This window comes from Pristis pectinata, chromosome 24 (genome assembly GCF_009764475.1).
Source record: "Pristis pectinata isolate sPriPec2 chromosome 24, sPriPec2.1.pri, whole genome shotgun sequence".
NCBI lineage: Eukaryota > Metazoa > Chordata > Chondrichthyes > Rhinopristiformes > Pristidae > Pristis > Pristis pectinata.
The window spans coordinates 17200488-17220924 of NC_067428.1; the positions used below are offsets into that span (position 1 = coordinate 17200488).

Here is a 20437-nt window from a genome sequence, read left to right on the forward strand (position 1 = left end):
TTAAATTCAAAATTGCTTTTATATATTCAACTTAGATATACAGGGCTCCATTGACTTGCATTCTCAAGATTTCTCCATGAAGCGTCCCAAAATTTTTCAAAACGTTGATGGAATTCTAGACCTTGCAATCAACGCTGACCCAAAGGAAGTTTGGAGTTGACTTACTTCTGCCTATCCAGCAAGTCATCAAACCACTGTTTTAGATGTTCCTTTCCCCGCCTTACAGATCTCCTGCGGATGTTGCTCCCCCGTAAGCGGTGCCCTCTGCGGTGTGGTGTCCTGGATCCTGATCTGCCTCTACCCCGAGGCACAGATGGTGACTGAGAGATGTCCCTGGCTAGCACTCTAGAAACATCAGCCATTCCCACTGGGAAATATTGCAATGTTTGGTTGTGAGGGATGTCCCTGGCTTGCACTCGGGAAACGTCAGCCATTCCCACTGGGAAATATTGCAATGTTTGGTTGTGAGGGATGTCCCTGGCTTGCACTCTGGAAACATCAGCCATTCCTGCTGGGAAATATTGCAATGTTTGGTTGTGAGGGATGTCCCTGGCTTGCACCCTAGAAACGTCAGCCATTCCCACTGGGAAATATTGCAATGTTTGGTTGTGAGGGATGTCCCTGGCTCGCACTCTAGAAACGTCAGCCATTCCCACTGGGAAGTTTTGCAATGTTTGGTTGTGAGAGGTGTCCCAGGCATGCACTCTAGAAACGTCAGCCATTCCCACTGGGAAGTTTTGGAATGTTTGGTTGTGAGAGGTGTCCCAGGCATGCATTCTAGAAACGTCAGCCATTCCCACCTGGAAATTTTGGAATGTTTGGTCGTGGCCATCCAATTTCATCGAAATCTCTCCTACCCAGGAGGCCCTGCGTGTTCGGGTGGGGGGCGGGACCGCGAAAAAATCCATGTCATCATCTGAGGGTAATTCGAAGGAGGAGCAGTCCATTTCATACTTGTAGAGACTGTCTTCATCGTCCAACCCTAGGCCGAATGAAGCAAGAATCCTGTCCCCAGCCCACTCCCACCAGTCCAAGAACATATTGACAATAAATATTCTCCAGTCTGGGAACAGCAGTGTTATCAGTTCCCACAAAGCCATTCTATGTTTCCACCACCCATGCAGCTGAGGCACCCTGGTCCATTGCACTTCATTTAAAAACTGAACAAAATGAATTGAAATTACTTGAGCTTGAATGTAGATCGTTTGCTTTAGTCATAATGTTGGTGTGATGTCGTACAAGGCTAAATCATTGCGGGGGAGGGCAGCAGAAACTGTGACATCTTCGTTGAAAACCTTGAGTCTGTTCAGAAATGTGGGAAACAGAATGTCCGGGTACTCATTTGGAGCTGACAACATCAACGTGAAGATAGTGTCTCCTTAATTCCCTATGTGTAATGGAATACTTTACATTTCCTGAGGTGGATTATAAACAAACAGCAGAGTCGACATGGGAAAGCAGGCAACTAACAAATTCACAAATCAATTCCAGCCTTTACCTTACTCCCAGGCATCTGTTCTATATATAAAATTGCTCTGGAAGGATTTAATTCCAGCCTGTAACTCACTTCTGGATACATATTATTCCATATATAAAGTTGCCAAACCACTTAATTAGATTCTATCCTGTAATTCAATCCATGTATCTGTATTTTCAAATAGAAAACAGCAAAGTCTCTCGTGATTTCACCCTGTACCTCCCTGTATCAATCTTCTAAGGGTTTGAAGATGATTTGCTTCTACCTCATATCCATAGGTTTTTGGGTGGTTAATGTAGGACACACAAACTCTGTCACAATTGGAGCAGGAGGTTTGGTTAGGTGGGTGGGTAGTTTGGGAAGTGGTTTGCTCCCTCCAAAGATTACTTCTGTGAGCTCCCATTGAAGAAACAGCAGGTTCTCGATGCCATGCTGAATGTGCCTTCTCCATTTTGAGCAGTCATAAACCAAGAATTCCTATGAATCAGTAGCATTTTTTGAAGGCAGCTTTAAGAGCATCCTTGTCCACTTAGTAATTTCTCGTCAGAGTAGTGTGTGCTCCAGGAACTGACTAAGTTTAATTTGGGAGGCAGTGGTTGAGATGTTGCCTGGGAGAAGTTGCTGACATTGGTTTTCATATTCTGCCAGTGGATTTGGAGGACTTTGCAGAGACGAGGTCTGTGGTACTTCTCCAATACCTGCTGTAGATAGTCTGTGTCTCAGAAACCAACAGGAGGACAGGGATCACTGCTGCATGGTATGCCATGAGCTTTGTTCTGGATTTGAAGTCTGGATCTTCCAACACACTTTTGTTTAGCTGGCCAAAGGTGTGCTAATTTTACAATTAATTCTGGATTTGTTGAGAAGTGGCTCTTGAGATATGAGAAGTGGTCCATTAATTACATTGTCTCTGCAGACTTTTATTCCTGGAGTGGCTGGATGAATTGATGTGTTGTGTAGCACAGACTGGTTGGCAGAAATCTATTATTTTACAGATGTTTAACACAAGGCTTCACTGAACAAGTTGATGATCGGTTTCTTTGCACTAACACACTGCAGCTTGATCACCCTGGCCGGTTGGGGGTGGGGGTGGGGGAGCCGTGGCTCTGTAGTGGAGGATTGTAGATTGAACGGTTTTCATTTTCTCCTGTAATTTAGCTCCACTCTTGTAGGAAATTTGAAGCTGAGGTATGGTATTGAGATGGGAAAGCTTGGGCAAAGTGTTGTGATAATTTGGTCTTGCTTGACACCAGCTTGGATTGAAATTGGATCTGTATGGACTTTTGGTTAAAATTGTAGTTAGCAGATGTAGAATGGGGATTAATTTCTAAAGGTAGTCTGATTTGAGAAGTATGCTTTACAGTCTTGTTGACACAGTAAGAGGCTTTTGCGAGGACAAACAAAGGCAATCTGTGGTGGTTCAGGCCACACACTGCATTTCTCTTGGAGCTGTTGTATATTAAAGATCATGTTAATTGCTGCTCTACTTGGATGGACTCCACACTGCGTTTCATTGAACCACACTGGTTACCGGTAGGGGTGGTTCAGGAGAACACTTGTGATGGCTTTCTCTATGGAAGACAGCAGGAAGGTCTCTGGAGTTAATGCAGTTAGATTTGTCTCCCTTTTTTGAAGATGATTGAAATTATGATGTCTCTGAGGTCCCTTGGCATGTCCTTTCCTTTGAGATACCATCCTATTACTTCTCTCCCAGGTATTAATTATTTGACATATAAAACATGTTTCTCAAACTTCTCTTTTTGAGTTGTCATGTACATTTCAGACTATAACTCACTCCTAGATATTTGTTACTGTGTATATTAATCACTCAGTTATTAGCTTCCAGTCTGCAATAAACTCCCAAGTATCACTTATTGTATTTATAGACCCTCAATTCTCACACCAAATCAAATATTTAGATTTAACTCTGTGATCTAATTCTGGGTGTCTGTTATTCCGAGTCTTTCATTTAGATTCAGCCAGTTTTTGTTTCTGGATTTTCATCTTTCTGTACATAACTACCTCTGCCCTCCCTTTTGGGGTCATAGAGAGAAACACCATGGAAATAGACCCTTCAGCCACCTTGTCCACACCAACATCAACCACCCATTTACACTAATCCTACCTAAATCCTACATTCCCATTAACTCCCCCAGATTCTAACACTCACCTACACACTAGGGGCAATTTACAGTGGCCAATTAACCTACTAACTTGCATGTCTTTTTTGGAATGTAGGAGGAAACCCACGCAGTCACAGAGAGAATGTGCAAACTCCACACAGACAACACCCAAGGTCAGGATTGAATCGGGGTCTCTGGCACTGTGAGGCAGCAGCTCTAATGGATTAGAACACATTGATTATAATTTCTGCCTATACTAATTCTTAAGTACTCTGTAATATAATCTCTCCCCTCCCTTAATTTACAGACAGTAACTCACTGCTAGGTATTTGTTGTTCTTTATAATGCCCATTTGATTAGCTTCCAGCTTGTAACCAACTCCTGGATATCTATCATTCCATATATAAAGCCACTGAACCTCTTGATGAGATTATAACCTTAACTCCTATGTATTTATTATTCTATATATGAATCCTTCAAACACTTCATTGAAACTCTAGCCTATAACTCATTTCCAGGTGTCTGTCTTTTTTCTGAAATATAACCATGATCCTGGCTATCCAAAGGCCAAGAGTAGATTGCAGCTTCTGGCTATGTTATTTTAAATCGAACTCCAGCCCCACCTTTCCAATCCCTCCATCAGATTCCAGTCAGTAAATTTGTTAATCTATATTATCTGCCTTTGCTGGATTAATGTTTTAAAAGCAAATGGAACAAAAAATCCTACAAACGCTGTAAATCTGAAACAAAAACAGAAGATGCTGGAAATACTCAGCAGATCACTCAACATCTGTGGAAAGGGAAGTAGTTGGCCCTCAATGTTAATGCTTGAACTGTTTCCAATTTACAAGTTTAGCAAGACTAATGGAACATTGTACGGAAGTAGAACTGATTGCAGGGTTCTTTCAAAAAACCGATACAGTCAAATGGCTTGATTGGCCTCTGGGCATTTCCTACAGTTTTGACAAAAGATCATTGATCTGAAACATTTACCCTGTTTCTCTGCCCAATTATTACTGCCTAAATCGAGCAGTTCTAGTATTTTCAATCCTCATTTCAGGATTCCAGCACCCTTTAGTAATTTCCATTTCCATTTCCATTTCTCACCGTCCAGAGGGAAACTACATATCCCAGAATAAATCACACGCTTTCAGGAACAGTCACTTCAGACGCTGATAGTTATTGGCTGCCGCTATCCGATTCGCTAGGACACAAATGGCTATATGATTGGTCGCTTTGCTGTCCGCAGTCTGATTGGGCAAGTGGCCCTTCTGATTTGATACAGTTGTTATTCTGCCCACTGATTGGCTCTGCGCGGTGGTGGTCTCTGATTGGACATATTATGATTTGCTACTTCGTTGCTGCGTGCCGATTGGCCGTCGCAGGTCACGGGGCATTGTACCCAGGCAGCGGCCGGACAGCGGCCTCAGCGCGACTCCACAGCGGGGCTGAAAGGGCCTTAATTGCGGCCTCCAGCCACTCGACGTCGGGGCTGAAGGGCCTGTCCCGCGGCCTCCCAGCGACTCTATAGCGGCGCCAAAGCGGCTCCCCATACCGACGCTCTCCATACCCGGATCCGGCCCTGCGGCCTGTCTCTTCTCAGTGGCCGCGGCCTCGCGTTTCCCCCCTCCCCGGCGGCGCCGGGCCCCGGGCGGTCATGGCTCACCAGCAGACCAGCAGCTCCCAGAAGGCGCTAATGTTGGAGCTGAAGAGCCTGCAGGAGGAGCCTGTCGAGGGTTTCCGCATTACCCTGGTTGATGAATCTGACCTGTACAATTGGGAGGTGGCGATCTTCGGGCCGCCCAACACGCACTACGAGGGTGGCTACTTCAAAGTAAGGCCGCGGTCGCAAGAAGACTGGGACTCAGATTGGGGAACTATGAACTGCAGGAAGCCGGTGGCGGGGTGAAATGGGGATTTGGGGCGATGAGGAGAGAGGGAAGAGCCCGGGGGTGGAAAGCTTCTTTGTCCCTGTTTATAAACAGCGACTACCCAGTTTGTAGGGCTGGGATACTGTCCAGGTAGGTTAGTTCTGATCTCATCCCAATGGACTGGGTGGAGACTGTGGGAGTGATTGGGTCGAAGTGCAGCCCCTTGCCACCCTCGGAAGGAAGTCAAGAATGTCCCCTCTTTCTTTCCCCCCCCCCCCATGAACAGCAGGTCCTTGCATGGGAGTGAGTAGGGGGTTGGGTATCAACGGGAGTTCTGCTCGAGTAGTTGTGGTCCGTGATGGATTCTTGTTTACGTGGGGGGAGGGGGGTCTGTTCATTCTATGGCTGCTCTTGCTTAGTCACCAGGTGGTTACAAGAATAATTTTCCTCAATGCCCCATAAATGTGGAAAAGAGGGTTTAAGTGGACATAAGAGACTGCAGATGCTGGAAGTTGAAAGAGTGGATCCAGCAGACGGCAAATAATTGAGGAGAGAGGGGTTGAGAGTGTAGATAGTCTGAAACCTGATGTGGATACTATTCAGTCATCTTGTGGTTTGGAGTACTGGTCTGGGGGAACAGCTCCCTGTTCACAATCAATGTGAACTGCTCACTGTCAACCACTGGCCATCATTCCAGCTCAGTTTATTGTGATGGTGAGAGACATGCTCACATTTGTGCTCTGGGGCTTTTGTGTGTGAAATGGCTTATGGATAGATTAGCAATTAACCATCAAGATTGGAAGCAGTCTGAAATGAATTGCTTCCGAGTCTATTGGAGTCATTGACAGTGGCAGGATGATCATCTGTTGACATTTTTATGCCTTTTTCTTTTTGCAGTTCTGGACTCTTTTGCTTTGCACTAAATGGCTCTCATCTTTGTCACCTCTATGATTTTGGTTTTGAATGTCCTTGATTTTAATATCGCTACCCATTGGCAATTGTGGCTTAAACTTTGTCTTTGACATTGACAAGTCTTTGGTCATCTGATCTGATCTTTCATTGAGTAGCTTGGTGTCAAGTTCTAATTGATAATACAGCTGTGGAAATCCTGGGATGTTTCATTACTCTTCTTGCTGAGCAACATTCATAAATTGAGGTTAGTAAGCCATTGTGTGTCCTTTTGGAAAAAGGAGTTTATTTCAGATATCTCCATTGTGTTTGTATCAAGGGCAGGATGTGGTGATATGGTCCATTGTTTGATCCTGGTTATCATTATTGGAGGAGGAATAGATTTGCTACTCGTACTTTAAGTGGCCACATTGTCCACATTCTGTTGTGATCTGTTTGGAACCACCGTCCCCTTTTGAGGCTGGTGAAGCTAAGGAGGACTTGCTCTTGGGTCTTAAGAGTTCCTTGTTTTGGACAGTCTCTTCAAGCCAGGCTTCATTCTATTCATTGCCTTGTCAATTTCAAGTGACAAGGATTGCAGGACCAGAGACCATGTTTGGGGGGATGGTGGGTGGATGGAGAAGGGAGATGATCAGAGAGCTGATCTGTTACTGACCTCATTCTGATACAGCATCTGAATGGATGCAAGGATGGGGTGATGTTTAGTAGCATTGGGATTCACTGATTTGGGGTCAATTTCAATGTTATATTGACTGCATATTCAGCCAAGTAGGATATCATTGCAAGTTTTTGTTGTCTTGGCTAGCTGAATGTTTAGTGTGGTATCCCCCACTGGCTGAAAGTTCATCACCATAACCCTTGTAGGATTACTGAAGTGTCTGTGCTGGAGGCATCAGGAAACTTTGCACAATGAAATATGGAATGGGCCATGGGTAGATTGCTGAGCTGCAGGCTGGTGATGCCCTACCACATGTGGAACCAGTGAGGAATACTTGCAGTGTTCAGGGAAACAATTAACATCCATCCTTCTTTCAGAGAGGTGGAAGTGTAATGCAGAGACCAGTGTGTTCACAGTTGCCATCATCCTGTAGATCCTAGTGTCTTGGCTGGAAGTAAGTGAATATTTGCAAAGGGAGGATGTAGATTGCTCTTCTCAATTGAGTTATAGGCAGCTGGCATGGGGGGGAGGGGTGGTTTGGGGGGAAGTTCAGTGGATTCCACACCCTGGATTCATACTATTTGGGTTCAGCCAATTTGCATTTAGTCATTCACCGAAACATCAGTGTCGTATTGATCAACTCGCCTGCAAGTGAGTTGGTCTGGAACACTGGAATGCAATGTCTTGCTGCTCTTTAGTTTGACAGCTCAGCCTGATGGTTTCTGGTACCATGTTCCCTCAGTGCTGTCCATACAACAGTAATGTGCTTCTACCATTTTGGGCAGTGATGTTCTTCAGTTGTGTCATCGTGTGTGAGCCTTGGCAGCAAATGTGAACCATTCAGATAAGGGTGCTTTGGGGGTGGTCAGGTAAGTGACTTGGTTGAGGGTTGAATGTGAGACTTCTGCTCTCAGCCCCTTGACTGCTTGCTTCCTCCCTGCCAGGCTCAGCTGATGTTCCCCATGGATTATCCTTACTCTCCGCCATCGTTCCGTTTCCTCACAAAGATGTGGCATCCGAATATCTACGAGGTAAGATTGGGGGGAACAGATGACGAGATGTGTACACAAATCGTGCACTGGTATGGAGCTGGCCGGGGATGGAGCAGGTAGACCCTGGAGAGGAGAACTTGAGGCTGAGGACAGAGTCGAGGTTATGCAGCACAGAAACAGGCCCTTTGGTCCACTGTTCGTGCCAGCCATCAAGTACCTATCTACACTAATCACATTTCCCACACTTCACCTGTAGTCATACCATTGGCATTTCAGGTGCTCATTTAAATACTTAAATGTTGAGCGTACCTGCCTCTACCACTCCAACAAGGAGTATATCCAGATTTCAATATCTAGGTGATGAAATTTTTTTTTTCTTCAAACCCTCTATAAATCCCCTACCTCTTTCCTTAAAACAATGACCTCTGGTTGTGGACACCTATATTAAGGGAAAGAGTTTCCATCTGAATTTTGCATTCCTGGTTCAGGTCACTCTTCAGCCTTCTCTGCTTCAAATGAAACAAACCCAGCTTGTCTTTTTTTTGTAGCTGAAATGCTCCATTTCAAGCAACATCATGATGAATTTTTTCTACATCCCCTCTAACCAAACTGAAGAGTATTCAGGCTGTGGCTTAACCAAAATTCATATAATTGTGCCATAACCTTCCTGCTCTTGTAATCTGTACCCCAGCTAATGAAGGCAAGTATCCCCTTTTGCCATCTTAACCACCTTGTCTACCTGTGCTGCTGCCTTCAGGGATCTTTGGACATGTACATTGAGACCTTGGTGTACATCCTAGGGTCCAACCTTGCGTTTTTCAGGTTGTGAGGATATGTTCACAGGGCAGGGTAAAATCATGGCCTTCCTGGGAGTGCAGGGTGTGTGCTTTGACCCTTAGGGTGCAATGTAGAAAATAAATGCAGAGGCTTGAACTGATTTGGGAGGGTTTGGGTAGTGGAGACTCCTGCTTTGATTGTGAGAGGATTGGGTTTCAGTATTGCATCAAATGGTGCTTGGAGTGGAGGGGGACATCCATTATGGTTGGGTTTGAGATCAACTATTTAAGGGGTTAATTTCACACACTCCTTTTTCCAACAGAATGGCGATGTGTGCATTTCAATTCTGCATCCACCCGTTGATGACCCCCAGAGTGGAGAACTGCCCTCTGAGAGATGGAATCCCACACAGAATGTCAGGTATAGACTTCTGGGTAGCACAGAGGTTATTTTCAAGCTGTGTTGTTTGCCTGCTCCTCTATTTTGTGTTCTTGCATGTGTTCTGGTGTACATATCTCTGCCTGTCTGTAACTGCATTCCTGGTTTACTGATACAGGACAATTCTCCTCAGTGTCATCTCCCTTTTGAATGAGCCGAACACCTTTTCTCCTGCTAACGTGGATGCTTCAGTGATGTTCCGGAAATGGCGAGACAGCAAAGGAAAGGATAGAGAATATGCAGAGATTATTAGGTGAGTGTGTACTTTAAGTATTGGACTAAAAAGAGAAAGGATTTCTTGAATTATTTGGGAGAACTTCCTTCACCAGCATGTTGTTGATGCAACTTAAAAGAAGCATTGTTGAATTTGGTGGTTAGGAATGAAATAGATTAACTGTTTGCAAGAGAATAGTTGGGTGAGAGTGATCATGGTATCGTGAAGTTTAGACCAGTATTTGGTGTGGGGGAGGAGAAAGCAAGGAACAGTCTGAAGTAAAACTTGTAAAATGAAAGTGGGCTAACTTTCATGGGATGAGAGGGGATCTAACCTGGAGAAAATGGAGGAGAGAGAAACAACACAGACTTGTTATGTTCCATAAGGGAAGGGTGGGTGAACCAGAGCCTAGGACCCCTTGGATGTTGAGGAAGATGGGGAATAAAAAGGAGAGTGATGTTGTAAATATCAGATGAGAGAACTGAAGAGCAAAATGTTGCTGGCAAGGAGAGAATATGACAAAAAATAGGCAATTAACAAAAAAGGACCCCAAGTATTTTTTTGCATGCTTTTTCAAATAATTGGGTATTGAGTGGTAGGGGGATGAGGATAAAGGGTAATGTATGCCTAGAGGTGCAGGGTGAGCATGAGTACCTTGTATCAGTGTTTATGAAGGAAGTAGCAAGAGGGACGTGGGGTGGAGGGCTAAGGATAGCTGAAGATAGGTCGCAATCAGATCGGCTGTGTTCATCAAATGGCAGAGCAGGCATAAGGGGCTTGTAACTCGTGTAGGATGTTGCTGACAAGGTATGGTAAACAATAAACTGGGACCTGGGTGCTCGACTGGGTGATTTTTCTGTTCCATTGATATTACTGCTATTGATGCACCAATGTACATTTAAGAAATTAAAAAATTTTAAAATTAACTTTCAATTTGCCTTTTTTTGTTTTGCATACTGTGGCAATAAACTTTCTAGTGAGTCGGGTGAGCTTAAAGGGAGCTTGGGAATGGGGCCTCGATAATCCAGACACTGAACCATTGGGATGGCTAAAACAAAATCAGATAGCAGATTATTAGTTGTACTGTCCCAGTAGAAGTGGGAATAATGGAGGTAATGAATATGGCAAAAACTGACGGACAAACTTTCTAGTGCACCTGCCTGTGCTTAAAATGGCTAAGTTGCATGGTTTGGAGCCATACATCCCAGGTTGCTGAGGGGAGCAGGAATGAAAACAGCAGAAAGGCATATCCCTAAATCTTCCCTATATATGTGCAGGGTACCAGCAGATCAGAAAGCGACAAATGTAATTCTCTTGATTGAGGAAAGGTTGTAAGAACATTCCTAGTAACCACAAGCCAGACAACCTGACATCAGTGGTCCATAGTGAGAAGAGAAGCTAATTTCATTGAGAGGCTAGAGTTTATTAGTGAGAGCCAGGACAGATTTGCAAAGGGCAGATTATTTGACTGACCCAACTGAAGCTTCTAATTAAATAACGGACAAATGATAAAGGGAATGCCATGGATATCGTCTGCATGGATTTTAGCAAAGCATTTGACAGATGAGCCTGTGGAATAGGTGGGTTGGTGTCAAATATATATTGGCTTACAGACATAAAACAATGAGTAATGGTAAATGATTGTCAGCCATCCTCAAGCCTGAAAAAATAATGGTGTTCTCTGAGGGTGTGAGATCCTTTTGTCTAAAACAAACTATTTGTATTTGGGAATATCACATAACGGCTCACAATTTGCTGATGCTAAACTTGGGAGGTTTAGCAAACTGAATCCGAAGCTAAGTGATTGCGACAGGATGTAGGTTAGCAGAATTGGCAGACAATTGCAGATGAAATTTAACATGGAAAAGTTGCAGAAGGCTTGAGAGAGCCAATATAGATTTAATGGCATTACCCTAAAGAGCGTACAAGTCAGAGGAACCTCTGGTTTAATGTGCACAGATCTTTGAAGACGACATATAGTATCTTGGGCTTTGTAACTAGAGCAGAGATGTTATGCTGAGGAAGGAATTTGTATTCAGTGAGAGAAAATGACCTGGAACTCACTGCTTATGAGGGAAGTGGAGATGTTCATTGATTTCAAAAGGATATTGGATTGGCATTTTGAGGAAAGTAAGCTTGCAGGCCTCAGTGGATAATGGACCTGACTAGATTGCTCTGTGCAACAGTGCCGGCACTCGTTCAAATGGTCTCTGTAGTGTAATGAGTCAAAATCTATTCAGAAATGTGTAGCTCTATGGGTGGTCATGAAATGGGATGGTGTGTGCGAGTTGGTGCTAAACAAGAGACCTGTATTGATCTTCTGGTTGGTGTCCTGGGATCACTGAGTAGGCAAGGCAGACTGGAGCAGATTAAGAGACAGAAACCCACACGTCCACCTCAATCAGGGAATCTCATAAATGGGGAGACTGCTGAGCTTGCTGCCATAGAGAGTGATTGAGGCAAAGACCCATCTATCAGGAAATTGGGTAAAGACATGTGGAGAAAGGAGCAAAATATCACAGTGATGGAGCAGGTAATGGTGGGAGGAGGGCTTCTGTGCCATGGAGCATTGGGCTGAATGGCTTCTTAATTTGTAAATCCTATGTTGAGGTTTGAGCTGGGTTGAGGCTCCACTGATCTGTGCTGTTTCTGAATGGGGAAATGGATTTTTTTATCTTTTGCAGAAAACAGGTCTTGGCCACCAAGGCAGAGGCAGACAAGGATGGTGTGAAGGTGCCAACCACCCTGGCAGAGTACTGTGTCAAGACGAAAGCTCCGCCACATGACAACAGCTCGGACTTGCTGTATGATGATCTGTATGACGATGACATGGATGACGAGGAAGATGGGGATGGTGATTTCTTTGACGATGATGACGACTCAGGAAATGAGGAATCATGACCAACGGCGGGAGGGGGCGACCGGCCGACCCCTGACCCCAACCCTCTCCCTTCCTCCTGCCTCTCCCTACCCACCTCCCCCAACCCTCCTCCCAGAGCCAGTGGCTGCCCTGGCTCTGGGACTGAACCCGATCCTGATACCCACGCTGCGACGCTCGCCCAACCCTCCCCCAGTAAATGTATTTGGGCCCTGAGTCGCATCAACGCTGCTCTTCCAGAACAAACTCTTTTCCTGCTGTGAGCCTGTGGCCGGGGGGGGATGTGTGTGGGGGAGGGCGCTTGTATTCTTGTCTTTGTTTCTGAAGCTGTGTCATTTTTTTTTTTGAAAAGTCTGATGGTGAAACATTTATGGGGTGGTATGGCATTGCTCCATGTAATATGCTGATAAAGATTGTCTCTGGTGATACTTTCTAGCTAATAGCCAAGCCCTTTCTTACCCATGTATGTTTTGAGGTGGTGGGGACAGAGTGGAAATGGCCCCAGTAGTAGTGGAGTATGGATCTCAACTCCATATCCTAGTCCTCCAACCTTGACGTGTCCATAACACTGCTTGTGAAACTGTCGAGCAGACAGCCCAGCTGGATTGCTTGGTGTTTCTTAGTGCCTGGGTAAGCTAGTTTACCTCTGACGACCTCTCCTGAGGAGTGGGATGGGGAGTAGCGAGACTACTTTTCTACCCTTCCCACCAGTTCTCTTCCCCTCAGTTGGAATATTCATCCATCAGAGATAGGTCTGAAAGAATTGTTAAGCTCAATTTCATTTGCTCATTCTGCCCTTGCCTTCTGGTCCTGTTTGCTCTCTGCCCTCCCCACTCAGACCCATTGCTTTGGTAATTTGAAAGCTAGGGTCGATATTGACAGTCTGCATGTGGGTGCTGTCCCCACTTCACTGGTTGCTGGTGTGGGAATGCCTTTCCATCGCGGGTCCTGGATGTGAAAGCGTTTACATTTGTTTTTTTTTGCAATTTACCTTTTGCAGAAACTGTTTGAAATTGACTTGAATCAGTTTATGCCCCCACCCAACATCATGCTCAGACTGTACTTGAACATGTTCTTGACCTGCAGGGTTACAGCCCAAGTGCCAGAAGGTGGGATTAGGGCAAGCAGCTCTTTCTTCGGTCTACAGGATGCAGGCCAACTGTCTACCTCCTGTGCCATCAAATTTCTATTTGTGCTGTTCAGCCTGTGGTGGATTTCTGGTCTAAAGTGGTGACATGAAGGGAGGAATGAGATGAAAATGTCCCTGCTGTACTGTCTCTCAGTTCTCCCTCAACTAGTAAAACAGTCAGAAAACTTTAGGGGTGCCGAGGGTCGTCTTATGCCTTAATGCGCGTACAAGTGATTCTCCCAGCTCACCATTACTCCTGGATGGTTAAGGAAATCTTATGTATTGTTACAGATGCACTTGCTCTCCAGTTAAAGATTGGTGCATAAACTTTGTTGTCCAGGGCTTGGAGGTTGGGTGGGAAATTTAAAAAAAAATTCCTAACGTATGTGATAGAATTGAAGCCTCATTCCTTATTGACGGAGCTTGCAAGCATGAGGTTGGGCTGGGCTGTGATTTCACCTCTTGGGTATGGGCAACACTTGTTTGTTCACAGAATTACCACAACCATGGTGTACCAGCTGTGCCCTGGAGAAGAGGGCATCTGTACCCAAATTCATTTCTAATTATGGTTCATTGGTCTTGCTCAGTGGGGCTGTGGGCCCAAACTCTGTGCTCTTGAAGGTGAAGTGGTCAGGTTCCCTGAAATGCTGCTGACGTCCAAGGTGGGCAGAGTGCTGAGAGGAATGATTGTAGGAAAAGAGAGAAGTATGGTTAACTCTATGCTGAGTGTGGAGGCTTTCAGTCCTAACCTGCCTAACATGGAACAGCTGGTGCTTAGCCCCTCCTTGTGTGCAAGTTCCACATCCTGATTCCGCAGTTCTCAGTACCATAACCTCCTCCCGGTCAGTATTCTGTTGTCTGGCTAGATGCTGCTGAGTGTGGCGTACCACAGGCAAGGAGAATTACACGGGGGTAGAGCATAGGTGGTCCTTGCCGTACCCCATATGTCCGATGACTAGTGTGGCTGCAGCCGGGCTGACTGTGTAAGTTTGATAGAACTTTCAAAATGTCACCCTGCACACAGTTGTGCAGAGAAGGTTGGTTTACTCTATGGAGTTTTAAGGTTGTTGTCATTCACTGATACCTGACACACTCGGATCTTCAGCAAACCCTTGCTCTCTGGGATTGTCTTGCTTGTAACCTCTGGTCATGGTAACTGCACCAGGTGGGTGGTGGGAGGGGACCTATTGTGTGGTCTCCCTTTTGCTTGCAGATGCCAATGCTGCTGATCATCACGTGCGTGTGCACGCACTCCCTGCCCTCAACCTGCAGAGTCTCTGGAGCCGACAGAACTCCTGTTACCAAGAGCATGGGTCACAGTTGCTTCATCTGTGTTCACTGGCAGGAGCCGGAAGTGATCCAGAGTTTGGTTTTAAGTCTTTTTATTTCCTTGTTTCTAAATCTAATAAAGAACTTTTCAGGACACGGTGAGTGTTTGTGTCGCTATGAAGCTGTTTCTAACCTCTCTCCAATTTGAAAGTGGTATTGGATGGAGTCTGCCCCCATTCTGTCACCTACAGAGGGTTATGGATTTAACCCTATAACCCAACTTCAGTTATCCAGAGGGAGTGGATACATTTCCACTGCACTTTTCACCAGCACCACATCACCAACAGTTGTACAAACACCGGAGGCCAATTTGCCTTCCAAGGACCCAGAAACAGTAGTAGCATTAATTTAAAAAATATTAAAAAGACTGAGAGAATTTGTAGTAAATGTATTTCGGTTTGCATTAGTGTTAGAATAACTCCTGTGGATCTAAAGAGTCCCTTCCAAAGGCTCAAAAGCATTGGGGTCACAAGTGATTGTTCATTATGTACATTGACCATTAAAATATGTAAATGCTAATAGAATGAATTTACAAAACTGAAGTACAAAGGGATTAGAGGTGATGCCACAGCTACAGTTCTGGTTGGACCACAGTCAGTGGTTCTCAGCAGCAAAAGGATATTCTGATCCTGGAACTTGCACACCATGAATTTATCAGGATGGTATTTGGACTCAATAGTTATAAGATTATTGTACAAGAATTGAGTTGGATTCACTGGAATTTAGAAGCTTGTTGGAAAATTTGAACTGTTATAAAGGGGAATTGATAGTTTCTGTAATTCTGCTTGTTGGGAAATCAAAAGAATACTGAGTAAAGTTAGACCTTTGGAGCTTTTTTTAAAAAAAATGTATTTTTATGGTGACTTTAATGCCTCAATAATGTCTGGTAGCCCTTCAAAGCAAATTGTTTATTTTCTTATGTAGTAACTCCACCACAGACATGATGATAGAAACTTGGAAGTCTCTTCTGCAAAAAGCCATTGATTCATTTTAAACCTTTTGAGATGCTTGATGACCAAGGATTAATGCGTGCAGGGGTGTGGACTAAGGGAAGCCATGATTTTCCCTGACGGGAGGAAGACCTTCATCTGCTTCCACAAATGTTTCACTGAAAGTGTGGCAGCTTTTGATGTAGGTTAAGGGATAAACATTAGCCCCAGGGTATTGTCAACAGTGTAGTGGGATCTTGTACGTTTGTGTGAGAGTAGAGTGAGCCTTGATATGCCATTGAGTCTCATTTGAAATCCATGTGGAAAGAAGCCGTTGTAGCTTCCCTAAGGGTGGAGACTGGAACCTGAGGTGGCTGGGAGGATGATGACTATTTGGGAGAACCTGTTGCATTGTGATGGTGAGAGTCCCATTCCACTGATGGTTGCTGTGCAACTGATAGCTGTAGCTGGAATTTAGGTGATTGAGAATGACTTAGCAGCCTTGGCAAGTCCACTTGAGTGGGCCTCAGCTCTGAGATAGGCACGTGTGCCAGAAAGCTTGGGGCCACTTTCTCTTTCCAACCCCCCACAACCCAGCAGCTGTCATCTTACCCTTGCTGTTCTGTGTCTGAGCACCTGTCTCATGGGTTGGTATTCCAGGACACTTGCTTCCACTGCCCCCCCCCCCCCCCCCCGGCCCCGGTGTCAGTGTAACTGGAACTTGGCAAATTTCTGAAGTAACAGGAATGAACTTCGTACTGTTCATTATGCCTGGGGGGGGGGGGGTTTGGTGGGAAGGAGAGGAATGCAGAGATAACATTCATAATTTGTGGTCGTCATCAGAATAGGCTCTCTTTCCCATAGCCAACAACTCTGAATTAGGAATACTGGCCCATGCAGTATTCTGGATTCCACAGTCACTGACTTCCACTGGCTTGTGAACTATGCAGAGGATTTGTGAGAATACAACTAAATTGAGAAGGGGGAAAAATTATTTGGTGGTAGTATGATGGATTTTGAGTCAAGTCTGAAGAAGCTGGCATGGTTCCCCTTGGAGCAAAAGTTTGAGAGGAGTTTTGGTGGGGTGTTCAAGATCATGGCAGGTTTTCAGAAGGTGGATAGAAACTGTTCCCATTGACAGATGGTTCAAGGTCCAGGGGACACACAATTTTGCCAAAAGGTACATGATGACTGTTAAGAAAAAGTTTTAATACACCAGAGTAATTATGATCTGGTAAGTGCTGCCTGGAGGGATGGTAGTAACAGAATCAGAGTCCCTCATAAAGGATTGGCAATAATTCTGAAGACTATGGGAAAGAGCAGAGAATGGAACTGTGATTATAATTGAGGATGTTGACTCTCAAATGTTTAGATTCCAAGGGACTGGTCTCCAGTATCTCTGAATCTGAGCCTACTGAGTGAGTATTTTTGATTATGACAGGCATCAGGATCTATCCTGAACCAATATTTTCACTTGCTCCACTCCTGTTCATAAAAAGCAGGACAAATCCTACCTGGTTGACTAATGCCCAAGCTGGGTTGCAGCAACGTGATGGAAGATGTTATTTACAGTGGTATCAAGTGGTACTTGTGCCTGGACCACTTGGTTCCAAACCTTCCTACAGCCGTTGTCCAAATGTGGACTGAAGATCTGAATTATAGAGGTAAGTGACTGCCCTTGATGTTTTTTGATCAAGTGTGGCATCAAGGAATCCTAGCAAAATGGAAAGAATCGGGAATCAAGTGGAAAACATTTCCAATAGCTGGAGTTGTATCTTGCATCAAGGAAGATGGTTGTGGTTATTGGAGGTCAGTCATTCAGGAGTTCAAGGCAGTGTCCAAGCCCAACCATCTACAGTTTCTTTCCATCTAAAGATCAGAAGTGGGGATGTTCACTGATTGCACAATGTTCAATTTTATTTGCAATTTCCCAGTAAGTGAACCAGTCCATGCCTGCATGCAGCAAAACCTAGACGATGTTCAGCTATAGGCAGGTAAGTAGCACAAAAGTGGCAATGACCATCTCTAATAAATCTAACCACTTGTCCTTGACATTCTAAACCATTACAAACTGGGTCCCCATCAATATTCTGACAGTCACCACTGACCAGAGTCAATATAAATATTGTGATTATAGGTCAGAGGTGAGAAATCCTGGGTGAGTGACTCTCCAACTGTCGTCCCAAAGCCTTACCAGGATCTAGAAAGCATAACTCAGGAGTGTGTTGGAACACTTTCGACCTCCTCGTTTGAATGCACCACTAATGGCAGAGACATCGCAGTGGCGATCATCCACAAAATGTACTGCAGTTACTCGCCTAGGCTGCTCCTACAATGCATCCCAATTTCATGGCTTCTTCCACCAATAACAACAGGGGTTCTGGGCACAAAGGAAAACCACCATCTGCATGTTCCACTCCAAGTTGCACACTAACCTCATGTGGAAATGTATCATGGGTCCTTTAGATAATACTGGAATTCTCTGCTCGATAGCACAGGACTGCAGCAGTTCAAGGTGGCTCATCATCTCATTGGCAATTATGGTTCGGCAATAAATGCTGGCCTTGCCTGTAACAGCCAAACGTTGCGTAATTTTGTCTTAAAACTTAAAGGGTAACAGTGCAAGAGTCTTAGCTGATTCCCTAATCCTAGCTAATGACAAATATTGTCTGGGTTGATTGATTTAGAATGAATTTAAGGCTATTATTTTCATTTAAATCATCTAAAACTGTGAGTAATCTTTGTTGTCCTGATATTAAATGCGTTATATGGGGTGCATTAGGGGTCATGTGTCATTGTCCTTATTGCCCTGTAGGGAAAAATTAACCTATACTTTACCTTAAATACAAGTTTAAGAGCTAGGAAAGGTTGGAGCGCTCACTAATGCTCTCTAAAGTTGATAAGGTTGTAAAACAATTCATTCACGCACATTGTATCATTACATTGTTATTAATTATAACAATATATTAAAATTTCAGGGTCACTGACAGCAGCTGGAAAACATACCATTCTTTCTGCTTTTATTCTATCCTTGACAAGAGGAGTTGAGATCTACCCCAGAAACTCGGGTCTCCATCACATTCATTGGATCAACAAGCCTGTGCAATAAAAGATGTTCCAAAGACGTGTTGGTAGATAAATTGGCTTCTGCGAATTTTCCTTTTAGTGTAGATTAATTGAAAAAAAAGAATCAAAGGGCAATTGATGGGTGTGTGAGAGAATAAGTGGCAGGGGTAATGGAAAATGAGGAGTGGGAATAGGACAAATGGCACACTTCAGCGGGAGCTGGCATAGCCCAGATGCGATAAATGGTCCTTTTATGTGGTTACAAGTGTAGGATGAGGATATCTAATAAGAAATGCAGGGATCTTCTCTGTACGTCCATAACACGTCACCTGGATGCCGCCTGTCAGATTTATGATACTCCAAAGGCATTTATCGATCACATTTTTTCCGGAGATAAAGCTACAACTGGGGTTATCCATTGGGGTTATCCAATTGAGGAGAAACTTCTTTACTCAGAAGGTTGTTAATCTCCAGCTATCTCCACCCCAGAGGGCTCATTGGATGCCGAGGGAATTGGAGGAATTTGGGGGTCGGGTGGGACGTGTTCTTGAGGTAAAGGACCAACCATGACCTTACTGAACAGTGCAACAGGCTCGGGGGTTGTACGGCCGATTCCTGCTCCTATTTCTTAAACTTGCTGTGTTTTCCATCCATTGGTGGGATCCGAGATGCAGCAGAGGGGAGTCAGTGCGGAGGGAGCTCCAGTCACACCATCCCCACCCCCCCGCCCCCGGCTACGGCCTCCGGTCACCCCCCGACTGGAACCGTTGGCGGTGACCCGAGCCGCCGTCCGAACCTTGTCGGGAAGGCACTGGCTGGTCCTCTGTTCCGATTGGCCGGTGGGACACCAAGCTCGCGGAAGGGTTAGATCGCCGTACCGGAAGCGGGGCGCCGCCGGGGCCGAGGAGCCGGAACCGAGAGACGGAGCGCGGGTCCCGGGCCGGAGCGGCGGGTGAGAGCGGGGCCTCCGGCCGGGAGGGTTGGGGTGGTGGACAGGGCGGCGGCTCAGCGTGCACTTCAGGCCTGGCTCGGCGCGGGAAACTAGCACCACCCCCCCTCCCCCCAGCATTACCGCTTCCCGCCCCCTCCATTCGCCGTCAAACTCCCGTCGGCCCCAATCTCTCCCCCCCCCCCCTCCGTCTCTCCCACCCCTTCACCTCTCACCCGCATTCTCTCCAACCCCTCCAGTCTCTCCCACCCCAAATCCCAGTCTCTTCACCCCTCCGCTTCTGTTCTCCCCTCCCCCGGCCCCCCTTCCACCACCACCCCCGCCGGCCCCAGTCTCTCTCCCCCCCCTTCCCACGCCACTGGCCCCAGTCTGTCTTCCCCACCCCCACCGGCCCCATTCTCTCTTCCCCCACTCCCCCGTCTCTCTTCCCCCACCCCCATCCCGCCAGCCCCAGTCTCTCTTCCCCCACCCCCATCCCGCCAGCCCCAGTCTCTCTTCCCCCACTCACACCCCACACCCCCAGTCTCTTTTCCCCACCTCCCACCTCGCTGGCCCCGGTCTCCCTCCCCCCCCCATCTCTTTCCCCTCCCCGCACCCCAGTCTCTTTTCTCTACCCCACCGGCCCCACCCCCGCCTCTCTAACCCCCCCCCCCGAGCACCCCCAGTCCCTTTTTTCCCCACCCCGCTGGCTTCAGTCT

The 20437-nt window shown here is 45.8% G+C and overlaps 2 protein-coding genes across 5 annotated transcripts in view; both read left to right on the forward strand.

Moving 5' to 3' along the window:
• Positions 1-4952: 4952 nt before the first annotated feature.
• LOC127582601 (ubiquitin-conjugating enzyme E2 R2-like) lies at positions 4953-14897 on the forward strand. The gene is made up of 5 exons (XM_052038036.1): positions 4953-5434; positions 7983-8069; positions 9130-9227; positions 9364-9498; positions 12144-14897. The coding sequence occupies exons 1-5, from the start codon at positions 5258-5260 to the stop codon at positions 12358-12360; spliced, it is 714 nt and encodes a 237-aa protein (XP_051893996.1). The 5' UTR covers positions 4953-5257; the 3' UTR covers positions 12361-14897.
• Positions 14898-19647: 4750 nt separating this feature from the next.
• The window catches only part of sin3b (SIN3 transcription regulator family member B), a 33366-nt gene continuing 32576 nt past the window's right edge, over positions 19648-20437 (forward strand). For 3 of the 4 annotated variants that reach the window (XM_052038124.1, XM_052038126.1, XM_052038128.1), the window contains exon 1: positions 19652-19742. The gene's annotated coding sequence lies outside the window, so the exon portion shown is untranslated. Of the gene's footprint in view, positions 19743-20437 lie in introns of all 4 variants that reach the window. The other variant, XM_052038125.1, reaches the window with a different exon arrangement.

Bases quoted from the DNA above. Each gene is read 5' to 3' on its own strand.
- LOC127582601 (XM_052038036.1), top strand. From the start codon at position 5,258: ATGGCTCACCAGCAGACCAGCAGCTCCCAGAAGGCGCTAATGTTGGAG. The intron at 8,070-9,129 runs GTAAGATTGGGG...TTTTTCCAACAG, and splicing joins GGCATCCGAATATCTACGAG to AATGGCGATGTGTGCATTTC. The intron at 9,499-12,143 runs GTGAGTGTGTAC...TATCTTTTGCAG, and splicing joins GAATATGCAGAGATTATTAG to AAAACAGGTCTTGGCCACCA.